Source organism: Osmerus mordax, chromosome 6 (genome assembly GCF_038355195.1).
Source record: "Osmerus mordax isolate fOsmMor3 chromosome 6, fOsmMor3.pri, whole genome shotgun sequence".
Lineage (NCBI taxonomy): Eukaryota > Metazoa > Chordata > Actinopteri > Osmeriformes > Osmeridae > Osmerus > Osmerus mordax.
In genome coordinates, this window is record NC_090055.1 from 8,277,624 (window position 1) to 8,293,601 (window position 15,978).

At 48.6% G+C, this 15,978-nt stretch overlaps 2 protein-coding genes across 5 annotated transcripts; one reads left to right on the plus strand and one right to left on the minus strand.

Annotated features, from left to right (window-relative positions):
• Nucleotides 1-67: 67 nt before the first annotated feature.
• fzd6 (frizzled class receptor 6) lies at nucleotides 68-8,638 on the minus strand. Its single transcript, XM_067238781.1, has 7 exons — nucleotides 8,559-8,638; nucleotides 7,291-7,709; nucleotides 4,420-4,616; nucleotides 2,984-3,971; nucleotides 2,726-2,874; nucleotides 2,041-2,475; nucleotides 68-1,955 (listed from the first exon to the last, which is right to left on the minus strand). The coding sequence occupies exons 2-7, from the start codon at nucleotides 7,468-7,470 to the stop codon at nucleotides 1,799-1,801; spliced, it is 2,106 nt and encodes a 701-aa protein (XP_067094882.1). The 5' UTR covers nucleotides 7,471-7,709; nucleotides 8,559-8,638; the 3' UTR covers nucleotides 68-1,798.
• A 322-nt stretch (nucleotides 8,639-8,960) lies between these two features.
• On the plus strand, nucleotides 8,961-15,888 carry cnot10 (CCR4-NOT transcription complex, subunit 10). 4 transcript variants are annotated; one of them, XM_067238777.1, is made up of 19 exons: nucleotides 8,961-9,134; nucleotides 9,780-9,871; nucleotides 9,977-10,138; nucleotides 10,504-10,654; nucleotides 10,839-10,978; nucleotides 11,612-11,698; nucleotides 11,821-11,904; nucleotides 12,056-12,173; nucleotides 12,276-12,425; nucleotides 12,653-12,855; nucleotides 12,965-13,086; nucleotides 13,324-13,503; nucleotides 13,610-13,690; nucleotides 13,779-13,892; nucleotides 14,210-14,340; nucleotides 14,729-14,764; nucleotides 14,944-15,071; nucleotides 15,171-15,246; nucleotides 15,378-15,888. In XM_067238777.1, exons 1-19 carry the CDS (start codon nucleotides 9,119-9,121, stop codon nucleotides 15,545-15,547), a joined length of 2,241 nt encoding a protein of 746 aa, XP_067094878.1. In that variant the 5' UTR covers nucleotides 8,961-9,118; the 3' UTR covers nucleotides 15,548-15,888. The 4 variants fall into 4 exon arrangements, with proteins under 4 accessions (XP_067094878.1, XP_067094880.1, XP_067094879.1 ...); XM_067238779.1 differs by having other exon boundaries at nucleotides 14,947-15,071; XM_067238778.1 differs by having other exon boundaries at nucleotides 10,842-10,978.
• The last annotated feature ends 90 nt before the right edge of the window (nucleotides 15,889-15,978 follow it).

Sequence of the window (15,978 nt, forward strand, 5' to 3'; positions counted from 1 at the left end):
TTTAAACTAAAAACATGACCATTAGACTACACAGCACGATACACATGAGGGTTTAGTAAATTTTTTCAACTGTATTTTATTTCAAGAGGAAATGTAATCGATATAAAATTCGTATGAAATAGGTACATAACACTACTAAAGTTCACAAAAAAATATTCTGAACATAAAAATCTATGAGACACATTTTTAAAAGTCCACGAGACTTTGAGAACTTAAGACACAGAGAGAAAACGAGAGCAAGAGAGAGAGGACAAGCACAGAAATTCCCTTTAGCTGTTTCATTTGTTCTGTGGCTGCTCCATACTCGAATATCCTGCTGAAGAACAGACATGTACTTAGCAGTAGACCTAGGGCATGGGGAGATCAATAATCCCAAATCCGAGCACATGGCATGCAAATACAGTACATAAGAATGTAAAAGCGCTATTCAAATAAACAATGTGCCACCCAATAATCCCCAGAAGCATTTGAAGGAAAATACTTACAAAGGGAATATGTAAAGCACTATTCATGGATTAAGAATTGTCAGTCTGAAACTTCGAACAAAGCGCCAAACCCAACAATGACACGTTTGAATGCAAGGAAATTTGACTAATAAAAGACATTGTGCTTTACATGTTCTTTTTCTGTGATAGTTGACGTCTAGCATATGGGAAAAATACATAGCAATACTGTTGAACGTGTTTTAACACCTGTGATCGCTTAACACGTAGCCATTGTGTCACACATTCACTGCACTTGCATGCTCTTTGAAGAGCTTGACATTGAGTTATTCAAGCCACATTCTCTAGAGATTGGATAAAGCTTGTACTCTTTAGAGATTGTATACCATTTGGACAAGATATGGAAGACATGAAATTTAAGACGGTTGAATATGAATAGGTTGAAATTCGGTGTAATAAAAAACTTTTTACATATAGTAAACAAATGTTATTTCTGCAATAAAATGGTATTGGAAATCAAATGTGATCATATAAAACACAGTAGATATTGGCAAAGTGAGAGGAATTTCAATGGTATGTCATTGGGTGAATGGCCATTTATGTATAAATGAACATACAGATGAACAGGGTTTTGCTCAGACTTACAAAAACATTCTCACTGATTCACAACATACAGTAGTCTCCTTACAGTACATGACTGGAATAAAATAAAAAAAACTCTTGACCACAGTTAGACTTTCTTTAGCTTGTGATTGTTTGGCAAAAAAAATGTTCACATCAAATGATTACATACCCCATCAAAGCATGTTTACACAGTGTATATACTACTAGTCCAGTGAAGGATTGTTGCTATGCTAACCCTAAAAGAAAGTTTACATATTGAAATTCCCCAGTGTATGATCTATTCGCTAACCAGACCAGCCTACCAATACAGCTATGCTACTGTAACAAAGATGACTCCCTCCCGAGTGACCCACTGTATCTTCCCATGTGGATCCACTGACATATACACCTCAGGGTCAACAGGAAGTGTAACTATGGTTCTGACAGGTTGTGCTGCCCTTTGACCTCTGTTAAAGTACAGAAGCTGAGTCAGAGGGTCATAGTGGACATAGTGAGCATGCGTGTCTAGAACATTTAGTGGTTTATCTGTAGTATGAAAGTCAGTTGGATGGATGGATGTAGGAATGAGTGGTTGTCCGCCGGGCGCATGAGCTGTTATGTTTCCTCTGGAGGATGGATGGGATGATACAGAGATACTCCGTAGAGAGAGGGATGACTGTGGTAATGGGTAACTGGATGAATGACTGGGTGGAAGATCGACCAATGGATGACTGAAGGGATGTGCGTCGGGCTCAGCAGCTGCCGTCCTTGTCCTTGCTCCCCTCCACAACCTGCCTTAGGTGAGGGGCGGAGCCCTTCATGCTGCTGCTGTGTGATTGGTTCAAAGCTGCGTGCTGCTGTCCGATGGGCAGCTGCCTCACATCTGACAGGTCACTCTTGGGCGTCATTCTAAAGAGAAGGGGAAACAGACAAAATCGTCGTTTCACGCCGTTCAAGTTGTATCTTGAGGTTTCTCGGTATGGTGATGTCTTACCTTCCCTCGGTCACCCGCTGGAAGCTCTCCGCTCGGCTGCTGACCTTGCTGGAGCTGCCCGTCTTACTACGCCTCTCTCCCCCCTCCCTGGGAGCGCCCGCCTCCCTCTCCCTCTCCCCCCTCCGGGACGCGCGACTAGACCCCAGCCTCTCCAGAGGCTCCCTTCCCGAGGCCTCCGAAGACGCCCGAGCCTCCGACTGTGAGGCCTGGAGACGGGGGTCGTGATTGCCCAGGGCAGATGTGCCGTGGTTGGGTTTGGCGGTCGGGGCGGTGGGGGTCGCTCCAGCCCCTGTGCTGGTGCCCATGGACTTGGAGATGACCTTGAGCTTGTGGGAGCTGGGCTTGTAGTGCTTCTTCTTGTGCTGCACACGGTTGTTGTGTTTGAGGAAGAACTCGCAGGACTCCTGGAGGACCCTGCGGCTTTCCGTGATAGGGCTGGGGACAGCAGAGGGCAACGGTCATGGTCAGATCTCCGCCACAAGGAGGCCTCGCTGCTTGTGGTGGAGTCAGAGAGTCAGACAGTAAAGTCTTGTCAGAGAACAAGACTTTACTGTCCATCCAGTAAAGGATGTACAACTGTGGAATCACTCAATACAATCAAATGTATGTGTAAAAACACTATAGTGACATTCACAATTGCTTATGTGTCCACTCATTCTTATGTCACTCAGAGGGGTGTCCTTACTCCTTCTTGCGTGTCCTGTTGAAGAAGAAGGCCCACTCGGAGCAGGTCTTCTTACTGCTGACCCAGAAAACGGCAGAGATCCCCACCACCAGCGTCATCAGGTACTTGACCAGGAACAGGGACAGGTCCGGACGGTTGGCCTCCGGGGGCTGAGACAACGACAGCACAACCGTTAAGAGCGAGTGCGTGGAAGTGTGTGTGTGTGGGTCAGCGTGCCTGGAGAGACTATGTGACGGCATGACGGCGAGTGCGTGTCACCTTGTGAGAGCAGGGGATGCTGTACTCCTGGCAGTGCTCGTTCACCCAGTTGTTCTCCCAGGCGCTCCTCTGGCTCTGCTCGTAGGCGTAGCACGCCAGCAGCGTGACCAGGGGCAGCAGGTACAGGCCGCTGAACACGCCGATGCGGATCATGAACTTCTTCAGCTTCTCCTGGTTCCGCTCGTCGTGCTGGATCACCTGGCGGACGTGGTTGAGGGACACGATCCCGGCCAGGAGGAGGGACAGGCCCACCAGCACGCCCAGGCACAGCGGCGCCAGCACAAAGTAGCGCAGCGCCGCCAGGTCGTACAGGCCGACGAAGCACACCCCGCTGATGTTGTCGCCCTCCACCTTGTTGAGCGCCAGCAGCACGATGGTGAGCGCCCCCGGGACCCCCCAGGCGGCCGTGTGGAACCACACCGCCTTCTTCTCGATGGCCTCGCAGCTCCACTTGGGGCCGGCGGCCAGGAACCAGGTGATGGTGAGGATGACCCACCACACGGTGCCGGCCGTGGAGAAGAAGTAGAGCGCCATGAAGAGGAGGGTGCAGCCTTTGCTCTGGGAGCCCAGCACCACCGTGGCGTTGGGCGCCTCCGTGTTGCAGGAAGCGTTGTTGCCCAGCAGGAAGCCCAGGAAGTAGATGAGGGACACCACGCTGTAGCACACGGCGTAGAAGATGATGGGTCGCTCCGGGTAGCGGAAGCGCTTGACGTCGATGAGGAAGGTGAGGAAGGTGAAGAGCGTGGCGCCCAGGCAGACGATGGAGCACACGCCGATGAAGGTCTTGGCGAACTGGATCTCGTGGGGTTCGAAGAACATGTTGGAGCAGGGTGGGGCGCAGTCCGGGGCGCCCAGGAAGGACGAGCCCTGGCCGGGACGGGTCTTGAGCTGGAAGGGGCACCAGAAGCCCATGTCCCTCTTGGCAGAAGGGGAGCTCTTGGGTGTGGTCTGGGGCAGGGCGGAGCCATCTGAGCTGCACGGCTCCAGCCTATCAGATAGCAGAAGTGCACAATTCCTCTAAACGCTGAAAAGGTTTCAGTGCAACATGAAGGCTGGTCTGAAAGTGTCACCCTGGTAGGGTTCTAACCCTGTCGGGAAACCTGGTCTCACCTCACCAGCCACGACTGGTCTCACCTGTCACACCTGGTCTCACCACACCTGGTCTCACCACACCTGTCTCACCTCACCTGGTCTCAGCTCACCTGGTCTCAGCTCACCTGCCACACCTGGTCTCACCACACCTGTCACACCTGGTCTCACCTCACCTGGTCTCACCTCAACTGTCACACCTGGTCTCACCTCACCTGTCACACCTGGTTTCACCTCAACTGGTCTTACCTCACCTGTCACACCTGGTCTCACCTCACCTGCTCTCACCTCACCTGGTCTCACCTCACCTGGTCTCACCTCACCTGTCACACCTGGTCTCACCTCACCTGTCACACTGCAGCTCTGGGGGCCAGCTGACACCAAAGGTGGCGATGTCCTTCCTGCAGTCGTGGCGGACCGTCTCACAGAGGTCGCGGCAGGGTCGGATGACCTTGGTCTCCTCGGTGCACACCGGGATGAAGGCCTGGCACAGGAAGTGATGCACATCTGGAGAGCATTTCAGGCTGACCAGGGGCATGAAGGGCTACAGGGAGACAAGAACAGAGGAAAAGGAAGAGGTGATTGACAGCAATGTTTTGTTTAATGCCAGGCATTATCTATACCCAGGTCAGAAAACCTTAGAACCATTAGAACCTTATCAGCATTGCAGGTTATTCATTCAGGAAAATGGAGCAGACATCTGATCCAGAAATCGTTCTAACAGGATAAACATCCAAAACACCTTGCATCATTCTCAATCATATGCTAACATCAGGACAAGCAGAGTGTTGGCCTCACTCAACATGCTGCTTCCTCATTGGCTACCACGCCATATGAAGGTGACTGAGGATCCCTCGCCATGAGCAACACCAGAAATAGAACGCATGTTTCAGTTTCTTGCGCACATGACTTGGTAGCAACAGAGAACAGGCTACAGTAGAGGGCATATAGTAGAAGAGCTGGTACTGTACTGCCACACAAAGAACGCCTTTCACAGGCTGGCTCTTATATTATTTTCCTTTCAACAGATTGGAGTGTGTGTGTGTGTGAGGGGGGTGGGGAGGTTGGGGGTTGAACACACACACACACACACACTCCAGTAGTCAGGGGGATCAGGTACGGCTGGGAGAGGGGGGGGGGAAGGGGTGGAGGGAGGTGGTTTACTGTATCTGGCCTGTAGTCCCAGCTCAGTGCCCACAGAGAAGTGGCCACAGTCTGTGACATGTGTTCTGTATCCAGAAGATTAATGTGGGCTTAACAGAGTAAACAGCCCAGGGTGACGAGGAAGACCACACATGCAGTGCGGCGCCTTTCCCCTCAACGAGTCACACTCGAACGCAGGCTATAGGGTAGCGCTCTGTGGACTTAGGCCTGTCAAATTGTGTCACTCAACGCCAAGTCTCACGCCACCAGAACTGTTCCTCCTGCTTAGCCTTGAGACCAACTCAGTCGTGTTTGTCAACACAGGTAGTCAGGGTAATCCCACACAATCCCCCAGATATCATCACGGACCAATGACACAGGTTCAACACTTAAAAGTACGGTGCTTGACTGGCAAGCTTATTATGCGGTGCTTTATCAGCCTAATACAGAGGACACTTTGTATCACATGTAGGGTTATCAAGCATTCTTGTCCAGATTACAAACGCAATTATACAGAACTAGGCTCCGCCAGTACAAGTCAAAACCTTCTAATGGATTAGAAACACTACACTACACACACTACACACAGAAACACATACAGAAACACATACAGCTACGATGGGGAAAACGGGGCAAGTCAAACAGCCCCACTATTGAATGTTTTCTCTTGCCGCTCTATCCTCCACTCCAGCCTGGCGACTGCCCAGGTCCCCCTTGGGCCGCTGGGGTACAGAGCTGCCCTCTCTCCCTCTCTGAGCCTCCTTGTCCCAGCACCCTGGAGGTCCCTCGCTCCTCAATGAGCTCCTCTCACTAAAATCAGACTTTTATTTCCCCTCGTCTTGGGCTTCTGTACATTAATATATATGGGCTGTTAAGACTTGGGGGGAGGGGGGGTCTTCTGTAATGTTTTCATCCGCAGGACATAGGCTAACATCTCTGCACTAGGTTTCAACCACATATCCCCACTGAAGATGTAACAGCCTATATTTCACTCACTGCTGTGAGCTGTGTAGGTCAACAGCTTGTGTTTCCAACCCAGGTTGTCCTCTACAGGATTCAAAGAGTGTCAATGCCTGGTGGAATCTTGGCACGCTATTAAAAGGAACACACCTTACTGTGGAAAAGTGTTTTCCATTCAAAACACTCCACTAATGGCCTCATTTTATAAATCATTCTCATTTGATGCAGGGTACTAAATGGAAAACTGTACTTCGTAACAGATCTAGATGCATGCTACCGGATAGGCTAACCTATATAATAGCACAATAGTAAAAAATGAACCTTAACAATGATCAAGAAGGGAGAGCGAGATAATATAGAAATAGAGAGAGAAAGAGTTAAGGAGAGAGCCAAAGTAGCAGAATGCAGGATAGCCTTTGTGTGAGTCTGGGTGTGTCTATCCCCTTCCTCTCTAAATCAAAGGCTCTCCACCACAAAGTGTGCAGAGTTCCCTGCCTGCGGCACAGCGAGAGAAGTAGGGGGAGAAAGAGAGAGAGAGAAAGAAAGAGAGGAAAAGAGAGAGGCAGCTCTGAAATCAGAAGCTTCACCATGCTTCTGTCAGAAACCTACCACACAAAGACCCCTTCAGCAAAACCCTATTCACTTCCACACTCACCACAAGTAACCCAACACTACTGCACACATAAATGCTGTTGAAACTGTTTAGAGAGTCAAATAGATTATTTTCTGTACTGGTGTCTTAAAAATAGCAATAGCCAAGACACAAGTTTTTTTGTTTTGTTTTGCCTCAAACATTTGCTTGGCAAATGCATATTATCTTATCCAAATTTCTGACCCCTCTTGGAATGATGGCAAATATTCTTCCTGGTTCAATCTGCCAAACAGCGCTAGTCTTGGACCAGCCTCTATGCCAACAAAAGGGGATTTGATTGTAATAAAATCTAAACGACATCCTACGTTTCTCAGAAAAATAACTGATCTCACATGACTGGGTTGATCTACTACTGTAGAGAAGCCCATGTTTCCACCTTTCCAACCATGTTAGGTCAGGGATGAGCTCAAGGGAAGGTGGAAGGAAGGTTGCATCAACAGTGTTTCGATGTGTAAGGACTCACCTCCATACTGCTGGCGGCTATGTCCTGGTCATAGTGTTCCATCATGTTGGGAAAGAAGGTCATATTGTAGGGCATCCCCAGGCATCGGTGCACTTTGATTGGTTCACAGGTGAACAGACTGTGGGCATCTGAAGACCCTGGCCCAATCAGGGCCAGGAACACCCAGACCAGACTGGACATTAGTATGGCAGAATCTAGCTGCAGGACGGGTACACGGTATCTTTGTTTACCAAATCTCTTTGGGCTCAGTGAAGAGATACGCAGGCTAAATGTTGGACCTTGGCGCACAGCTCATCCACATTCCTCTTTGTCTGGGGTCATCTCCATGGCCACAGTAGGAGTAGTGTCAGGTGAAACATTCCCATCAGCCCCTTCTTCCTCTGAGTGTTCCCTCGACTCTGTCCTTGGCAGCCCACACCCTGGAAATCACACACACAACACTTAGCATTAAATATGTGAATTAAAATTGTGTTTTGGGAACATATTTTAAAAATCATTACATTCAGATCTTTTCTAAATGAGGCTCCAGGATCTGAGTACAGGCTCTGCAGAAATTTGTTGGAGGGGTTAGTAAATCTAATTGAATTGCAGACTAATTTAATAGCGTTTAGTTTGTGCTTGTTGATACAAGCTTGGAGGATTTTTGCAGCTTGGTTTGACACGCTAGTCCTTTCACTCTGGTAATGATTACCAAAGCAAACCTATGGAATGTTACAGTTTACATTTAAAGTATGTGATTATTGTAAATGCACAACATGTCCCACATATGGATACATAGTATGAAAGCTAAGCGAATACGTTAAGATAAATAAGTAATAATAACATATCAATAGCATAGGTCCCGTCTTAGATGGGTGTGCACTTCGCCATTCAATCAATGTATGCTATACATTTGCAAAAATATTTGTTCAAAATTATATCTTAAACACTAAATGGGTGAATACAGTACAGGCCTAAACCACGGTTTAACATCACCAAATGGTTTACTTACACTAAGTGCACATTAAGCGCATCAGAGAAAGTCAAATAAGCTTGTTTAGGAATCGAAGCAAAACATATTTTGTATAATAGAAATGTGACATAAAAAGCCAAAGTGAAAAAAAGTTCAGTATTTTCGGATGATCAAATTTTGAGTCCCCCTGTGTAGGAAACTAACTTCGGAGAGCGAGCTTCGTTGTTAACGTTGTATCCGTGGCTTCGAAAAGACTTAGAACTAAGTATTCCTAATCCTTCACATTGTTAAGGTACTAAAAGTACATCAAACTTACCTTCTAAATAGTAGCTCTTTCCAAACAAAAACCCTAATTCTGTATCAGTCCTTGGGGGATTTTGTCCAAATGTTTCCAGCGATACTCCGCCTTCTTTAGCTCCAGGAGGAAGTTGACCGCATTGCATTGGGATGAGTTCTGGGATCTGTTTACATACCCCAGCGAGTCCATCAAGATTGTTTGAAGCAAAGAACACAACTGATTTCAGGTCAGCAAGTTCAGAACACTCACGCTCTTCTACGGGCCCATCGCTTTTGGTTAAACCATTCTTTATACCTCCTTACCAACAGGAGATGCTAGAGGTATACTCCACTCATGCCGTCCCTGTATACGCGTCTTTACTAGTGCGGGTATTTTCTAATACAGAAATACAGCGGAAATCTAAACAGAGCTGTCGGTCAGAGTTGGGACAGCGTTTCACTGTCAAATCAGTGGTAAATCGAGATACGTTTTCTTGCTTTTATTGCTAAAGTGGCTACAGGTAGTGTTATCCACATTTTCCGAATTCTGGTTTGGGTTTCCACTTACTTGAAGCACTTATAGCAGGCTATATTCTCGAAATGGCAGAAAACATTGGTAAGTGTCTTGCAGCTAACGTTAGCTTAGCTCATGCTAGCTAGCTAATTGGGATTCAGCTGGCAAGCAGTTATCATTTGTTTGGATCATTAGTTATCTATATAAATAATGCAGTGGTAAAAAAAATACTACAATTTGCCATTTTGGTGATAGTCTTTTAAATAGCCATGGTTTATATCATGATTAAAAGCTAGCATGGAAGCTACCGTATCCAGTCTACTAGTATATTGCAACTACGTACGGCGGGGCACTGGTTTGGGGGATGTATTTAGCATTAGCTAGCTAATTGAGCTAAGATATGTATCACTAACCACTAAAACTATTAAGATGTTATTGAGAACATTACGTTGGATGGTATTAACTACATCTAGATAACTGTAATTAGAGGTTTGACCTTTTGAAAACAAACTATTGCTAGCTAGCTAGCTTTTCATGCTAATGTCATGGCCGTTACTATGGAATGTTTTGGGATTTAGCCTAGCTGGATAGCTAGAGCTAGTTACTTAAATTGCAACACACCCATAAAGAGCCAGATTAAATTGCTGGTCCACTCTTTTGTCATATTTTATTATTATTCTATCTAAAACTGATTTATTTGTCAGGTTAAGGGCGTCATTAGTTAGTGTTATGATGTTGTATCAACAGAACAAAACGAAGCTAAACACGACAACACTTCTTCCCCTGGCATGTCAGACCAGGAAAAAGAGATGGCAGCAAGCGCACTGGAAGCCTTCACGGTAAACAACACACCCACTCTAGATGCCTGTAATGTTATTCTTAGTATTCAGGGATAGCTGTAAGTTGGGTTGCGTAAACACATGCGTTCATATATTGTATTACAGGCTGGAAACTACGATGTGTCTTTGAAGCACCTTCAGCACCTGCAGGAATTGAATAAGGAGGACTACAAGATCGCTTTGAACAGAGCGATAGCAGAGTTCTACAAAAGTGGCCAGACCACCACAAGCACCTTGAATCAGACGCTCCTTGCAATGAAAAACCAGGTGCGTCAACCTATGTCCAAGCACCAAGCCAACTTGACTCATGTGTCCTAATTGCATTCTAACAGGTTCTTCTAGTTAGAAAGTTGGGAAACTCAAAACTAAACAGAAAGTGTGGTTGCTATGGCTGGGGTCAGATGGCTGAGCGGTTAGGGAATCGGGCTACTGATCAGAAGGTTGCCGGTTTGATACCCGGCCATTTCAAATGACGTTGTGTCCTTGGGCAAGGCACTTCACCCTTCTTGCCTCGGGGGGAATGTCCCTGTACTTACTGTAAGTCGCTATGGATAAGAGCGTCTGCTAAATGACTAAATGTAAATGCTACATGTGCTGTAACAAATGCTTATTTGGTTATGTTGTTTGTGTAGGTACACACCTCAGTTGAGGACATTGACGGTTTGGATGATGTAGAGAACAGCCTGCTGTACTACAACCAAGCCATTATTCACTACCATATGAGACAGTACTCTGAAGCCATCCTCATTGGAGAGAAGCTCTATCAGTTTCTTGAACCTTTTGGTATGTGTTGGTATCTTTTCCCGCTTCTGGTGTGACGTGAACTCAAATGTTTATGCAGTCACTGTGTATGAACATACGCCGACCCTACACTGGAGCAAGCGGCGCTAACGGGCTAGCCCACCTTTAGCAGCCTTGCGCTCGACGCCACAGTTCGGCATGGCTTGATGGCTTTCATTTGTCCTAGAAGAGAAGTTTGCGCTGGCGGTGTGCTTCTTGCTGGTGGACCTGTACCTCCTCACGTTCCAGTCTGAGAAGGCTCTGCATCTGCTGGCTGTCCTGGAGAAGCTGACCGTGCAGGGGAACAACAAGAACGGGAAAGGAGAGGTAGGCTTTCCCGGAGGACGACAGGCCGGTGCCCTGCACCGAGCAATATTTATGCCAAACAAGCATCCAGCAACAGTGCTAATGACCTTGCTTTGATTTCTATTCTGTGTTTTCTGTACGGTGCGGCCCCTACTAGTTCTCATGTAGTACATCTCTTGGGATTTAGCTTTTGCCGTCATTTGAGGGAGTTTTGGCCAGGCTGTGCTGTCAGGAGCTTTCCGTTACGGCGTCAGTTCTCACTCCCAGGATGTGTGTGCAGGCAGGGTGTGGAGGGAGGTGCAGGTTCTACATCCACAGGGATGCTGCAGTGGAGGCTGCAGACCTCATTCAGGAGAAGCTGACAGAGATGGCAGGAGGACAGGTTACCCAGACACAACCACCACCATCCAAGGGCAGGCCCAGGCTGAGCTAGGCTAGACCAGGGCAGATAGCCTATCCGCTTATCTCAAGTGCTTTGTCAACTCCTTTATTTCACTTTGAAATCCACTTCTTTTGGACATAACAACTACTTAGATCAGGCTTGTGATTTGTGGTGATTTCTAGCTAGCAAAGAAATGTTTTGTTTTTCTGTTAGTATATAATGAGCTTCCAATGTTACTTTATTTTGTATTGATCCCACACCTCTAATTCCAGAGCACCAATAACACAAACAAAGATGGCGTCAACCAGAAGGCCGAGTTTGTAGCCATGATCGAAGCTGCTAAATCCAAGATGCATCAGGTCAGTTCACATCAATGTCTGCTCCGATACTGATCTGTGGTCAGTATCAGTTGACCGTAGGATCTTTCGAGCAAAAATCTGTTGTCTGACGTGACATTTGGCTATGTTGCTCCTGTCCACAGTACAAGGTACGAGCCTACATCCAGATGAAGTCCTCCAAGGCCTGTAAAAGGGAGATCAAGTCTGTGATGAACACAGCCGGGAATGTGAGTAGCTATTCATTAACCAATCAGCTTCATCCACATCCTCTCAGTGCCACTGTTCCACTCAAATACAAGTGCTATGGCTGTGTTTGTGTGGAGTGGAGCAGGAAGGATGTGTCTGTGTCTGAGACATATTCCTTCCCTCTCCCCCTAGTCCGCTCCCTCACTCTTCCTCAAGAGCAACTTCGAGTACCTGAGAGGAAACTACCGGAAAGCCGTCAAGCTGCTCAACAGCTCCAACATCGCGGAGCACCCGGGGGCCATCAAGACTGGTGAGCGCTGACATGGCCGCCACACGCTCACAGCATGCACACGCATCCGCGCTTAGGCCGCGTCTAACGCGTGTGTTCTTCCTTGTCTCTCGGGGGTGGCAGGTGAGTGCGTGCGCTGCATGTTCTGGAACAATCTAGGCTGCATCCATTTTGCCATGGGCAAACACAACCTGGGCATCTTCTACTTCAAGAAGGCGCTCCAGGAGAACGACCACACCTGTGCTCAGCTAGGAGACGGGAGCAACGGCCAATGTGAGTCCGCTGTCTGTGTGTGTGTGTAACTGAACAGTGTCCGAACAAATCAAATATGACTAGTTTGGCAACAGGCGTGCAGAGAACCCACACACTTCCTCATGATGTCCTCCAATCACATGAGAGAATTTAAAGATAAGGAGCTCTGCATTTTTCGACCATTTTGCGGGCTCTCCTCTGGTTCACCTGCTGATTGGCTGTCGCGCGTGACCTCATTTCCGTTCCAGCTAAGAAGTTTGCAGGCATCCCCATGTGTGCGCTGCTGGCTAACAAGCGCTACGAGCTGCTGTACAACTGTGGCATCCAGCTGCTGCACATCGGACGGCCCCTGGCTGCCTTCGAGTGTCTCGTGGAGGCCGTGCAGGTGTATCACTCCAACCCCCGCCTCTGGCTAAGGCTAGCCGAGTGCTGCATCGCCGCCAACAAGGGGGTGAGGCTGAGAGCTGGTTCCCCCCCCCCCACACACACACACACACACACACACTCTCTTCCGCTTATGCTCACTCACTCTTGACCTTTTTTTTTTTACCTCATTCCAGAGTTCGGAGCAGGAGAGCAAGGGGCTCCCCAGTAAAAAGGGCATAGTCCAGTCCATCGTGGGCCAGGGCTACCATCGTAAAATCGTCCTGGCCTCCCAGTCCACCCAGAACACTATCTACAGGTCAGTACCTCCCCTAACTCAAGACAATACCAGGACTGACCAGCAGGGGGATGCGGTGGTCCTCCTGCTGGGTGACATTGGTTGACCGTAAGCGGGTGCATTCTGGGAGGCTGGAGCGGAGGACCTCAGTGACACACACTGTGTGCTACCAAGTCCACAGATGAATAGTCTTTGTTGTAGTGTGTATATGCCGGACTGGCATTACATTTACATGGCTGTGTGTGTGTGTGTGCGCAGCGAGGGCCAGTCGGCGGCCATCCCAGTGGCCAGTATGGAGTTTGCAGCCATCTGCCTGAGGAACGGCCTGCTGCTCCTCCCAGAGCACCCCCAGCAGGAGGGCAAGCCCAACAGCAGCTCCAAGACCTCCAGCCAATCAGGAAGCACAGAGAGCGGCAGCGAGAACAGCGACGCCTGCAGGTCAGAGAGAGAGAGGGACTCTCATACACATTACATACACACACATTACATACACACGTGTGTGTATATAATGTATATATAACGTACTGATTGTGTGTGTGTTCAGCGGGAAGGGGCAAGAAGGTGACAAGTTCCTGTCGGCAGCCCCGTCCTCTCCCCTGAGGAAACAGGAAGTAGAGAACCTCAGGTAGGAAGAGATGTGCCTTCTCGTTACCTTTTGTTTTACTTGACTATCTTGCATCATGCTGATGGAGTGTGTGTGTGTGTGTGTGCAGGTGCTCTATCCTGGCGTGTAGTGCCTATGTGGCGTTGGCGCTGGGAGACAACCTCATGGCCCTCAACCATGCTGAGAAGCTGCTTCACCAGACCAAGCTGTCCGGTTCCCTCAAGTAAGAACCTCTGGCTGGGTGTCTCTGTCTCTGTTTGGGGGTCAGGTGGCTGAGCGGTTAGGGAACCGGGCTATTAATCAGAAAGGTTGCCAGTTTGATTCCTGGCCGTGCCAAATGATGTTGTGTCCTTGGGCAAGGCACTTAGCAGGCGCTCTGGATAAGAGCGTCTGCTAAATGTAAATGTATTTCCGTCTCTCTGTATCTCTCTTTATCTTGCGGTCTATGTCTGTCTCTCGTCTCTCTCCCGGTGTTGTGTGCAGATGTTTCGATGAGAGGGAGAGTTGGTGAGTTGATGTCTCCTTCCTCCCCTCCTCCAGGTTCCTAGGTCATCTGTACGCTGCCGAGGCTCTGATCTCCATGGACAGGATCTCAGACGCCATCACCCACCTCAACCCCGACAACGTGACGGACGTGTCCCTGGGCGTGTCGCCCAGCGAACAGGACCTAGGTCAGCCCTGTTCCCCTGACCTGTCGTTCACCCTGTCTGACTCACTCACCCGTACATCAGGGCTCCCCCCACGGCCCTGGAAAACAGTTCACTATTCTTCCTGTCATGGGAAATGAGAGAGATAAGATTTTCCTGTGTTGTCCTGGACAGCTATTTCAACGTTCTCCTATTTTCCTTCAGTTGAATATGATCAACTTGGCTGTCTGTCAGAGCTGACCAAAACTGATAATATTGTCATCTGAGCGGGCTATGCTTTGTTCAGGATATTAAAGTTAAATTGGTAGTTTATGGACGAGAGTTTCTGAATAGGTTCTAGAAAAGAGTGGCAACCCTGTTCTCTCTCTCTCCCTCGCTCGCTCGCTTTGATTATCTGTGTTATTGTCTGCAGGTTCAGACAAAGGGGATCTTGATCCTGTCGAGTCCTGTGAGTATACACACACACACACACACAGTCCCAAGGACACTGTATTCTGACCTTACAATATGCAAAATACATTCTGTTAATTGTTCATCGATTTGATATTGGTTATATGTGTGTCAGAGCTGACAGCCTAATGAAGGTGTGTGTGTGTGTGTGTGTCTCTATTCCCCTTTCCACTGTAGCAGGGAAGCAAACCCCCCAGTGTTACCCCAGCACGGTGAACTCTGCCCGGGCCATGATGCTCTTCAACCTGGGCAGCGCCTACTGTCTGAGGAGCGAGTACGAGAAGGCCCGCAAGTGCCTGCATCAGGTACACAGACACGCACGCGACATGCGTAGCCTACGGAGTCGGCTTGAGAGTCGGCCATGTTTTGTAGTCCTTTTTTGATGCCGTCTTCCTCATCTCCAGGCGGCCTCCATGGTCAACACTAAGGAGATTCCTCCTGAGGCGATACTACTGGGGGTCTACCTGGAGCTACAGAACGGTGGGTGGACACGCACAGACCCGGACATGCGTGTTGCATTAAGCCGTGCAACAGTGGGCAATGTCTCTCACACACGATTGAAAGATGGGACAGTCTTGATGGTGTCGTGGTAACGTCCCTCTCTCTCACAGGGAACACACAACTGGCTCTACAAATCATCAAACGGAACCAGCTCCTACCCCCGTCACTAGCCACGCCCTCCCCTGACACACGGAAGAAGCCGGTGCCGCCCTACCAGCCCTCCACGCCCCTCCAGCCCATCCAGATGCCCTCCTCCTTCACACAAGTCCAGCGCAAATGAGAGCCCGCCCCCTCCCCCCTCATGCATGTTGTCACCCCCCCCCCCCCCCACGGACCCCTTCATATTACACCCTTTTATCATTTCTCCAAGCTGCTTCTCCCAGCATGTCAAGAGCCCAGGGCCTCTGGACTGCTCCTAAGAACCACAGAGATGGAAGGGGAGGAGCTCCCTGTGGCGCCTGTCTGTCTTCCTGTCTGTCTTCCTGTCCGTCTGTCTTGTCTGTCTGTGGAGCAGATTAATGGCCCCATTCATTCTGTTCTGTGAGAGGATTCTGACATCTGCAATTATCTAAAAACTGCTTCGAGGCAGAATATGAAAAAATAAAATTTATTTACACGTGATGTCTGAATTGATGTACATGTGCAGGCAACACACTTAAAGCTGTTTTCATGGCACAGCTGACTGCAGGAAACATGGTCGTTTAGCATGGT

Coding starts and splice junctions, on each gene's coding strand:
- fzd6 (XM_067238781.1), bottom strand. CDS start 7,470: ATGTCCAGTCTGGTCTGGGTGTTCCTGGCCCTGATTGGGCCAGGGTCT. Junction 4,617..7,290: donor TAGCCGCCAGCAGTATGGAG/GTGAGTCCTTAC, acceptor GTCTCCCTGTAG/CCCTTCATGCCCCTGGTCAG. Junction 2,476..2,725: donor AACAGGACACGCAAGAAGGA/GTAAGGACACCC, acceptor TGCTGTCCCCAG/CCCTATCACGGAAAGCCGCA.
- cnot10 (XM_067238777.1), top strand. Junction 13,087..13,323: donor ACCCAGAACACTATCTACAG/GTCAGTACCTCC, acceptor GTGTGTGCGCAG/CGAGGGCCAGTCGGCGGCCA. Junction 13,504..13,609: donor GAGAACAGCGACGCCTGCAG/GTCAGAGAGAGA, acceptor GTGTGTGTTCAG/CGGGAAGGGGCAAGAAGGTG.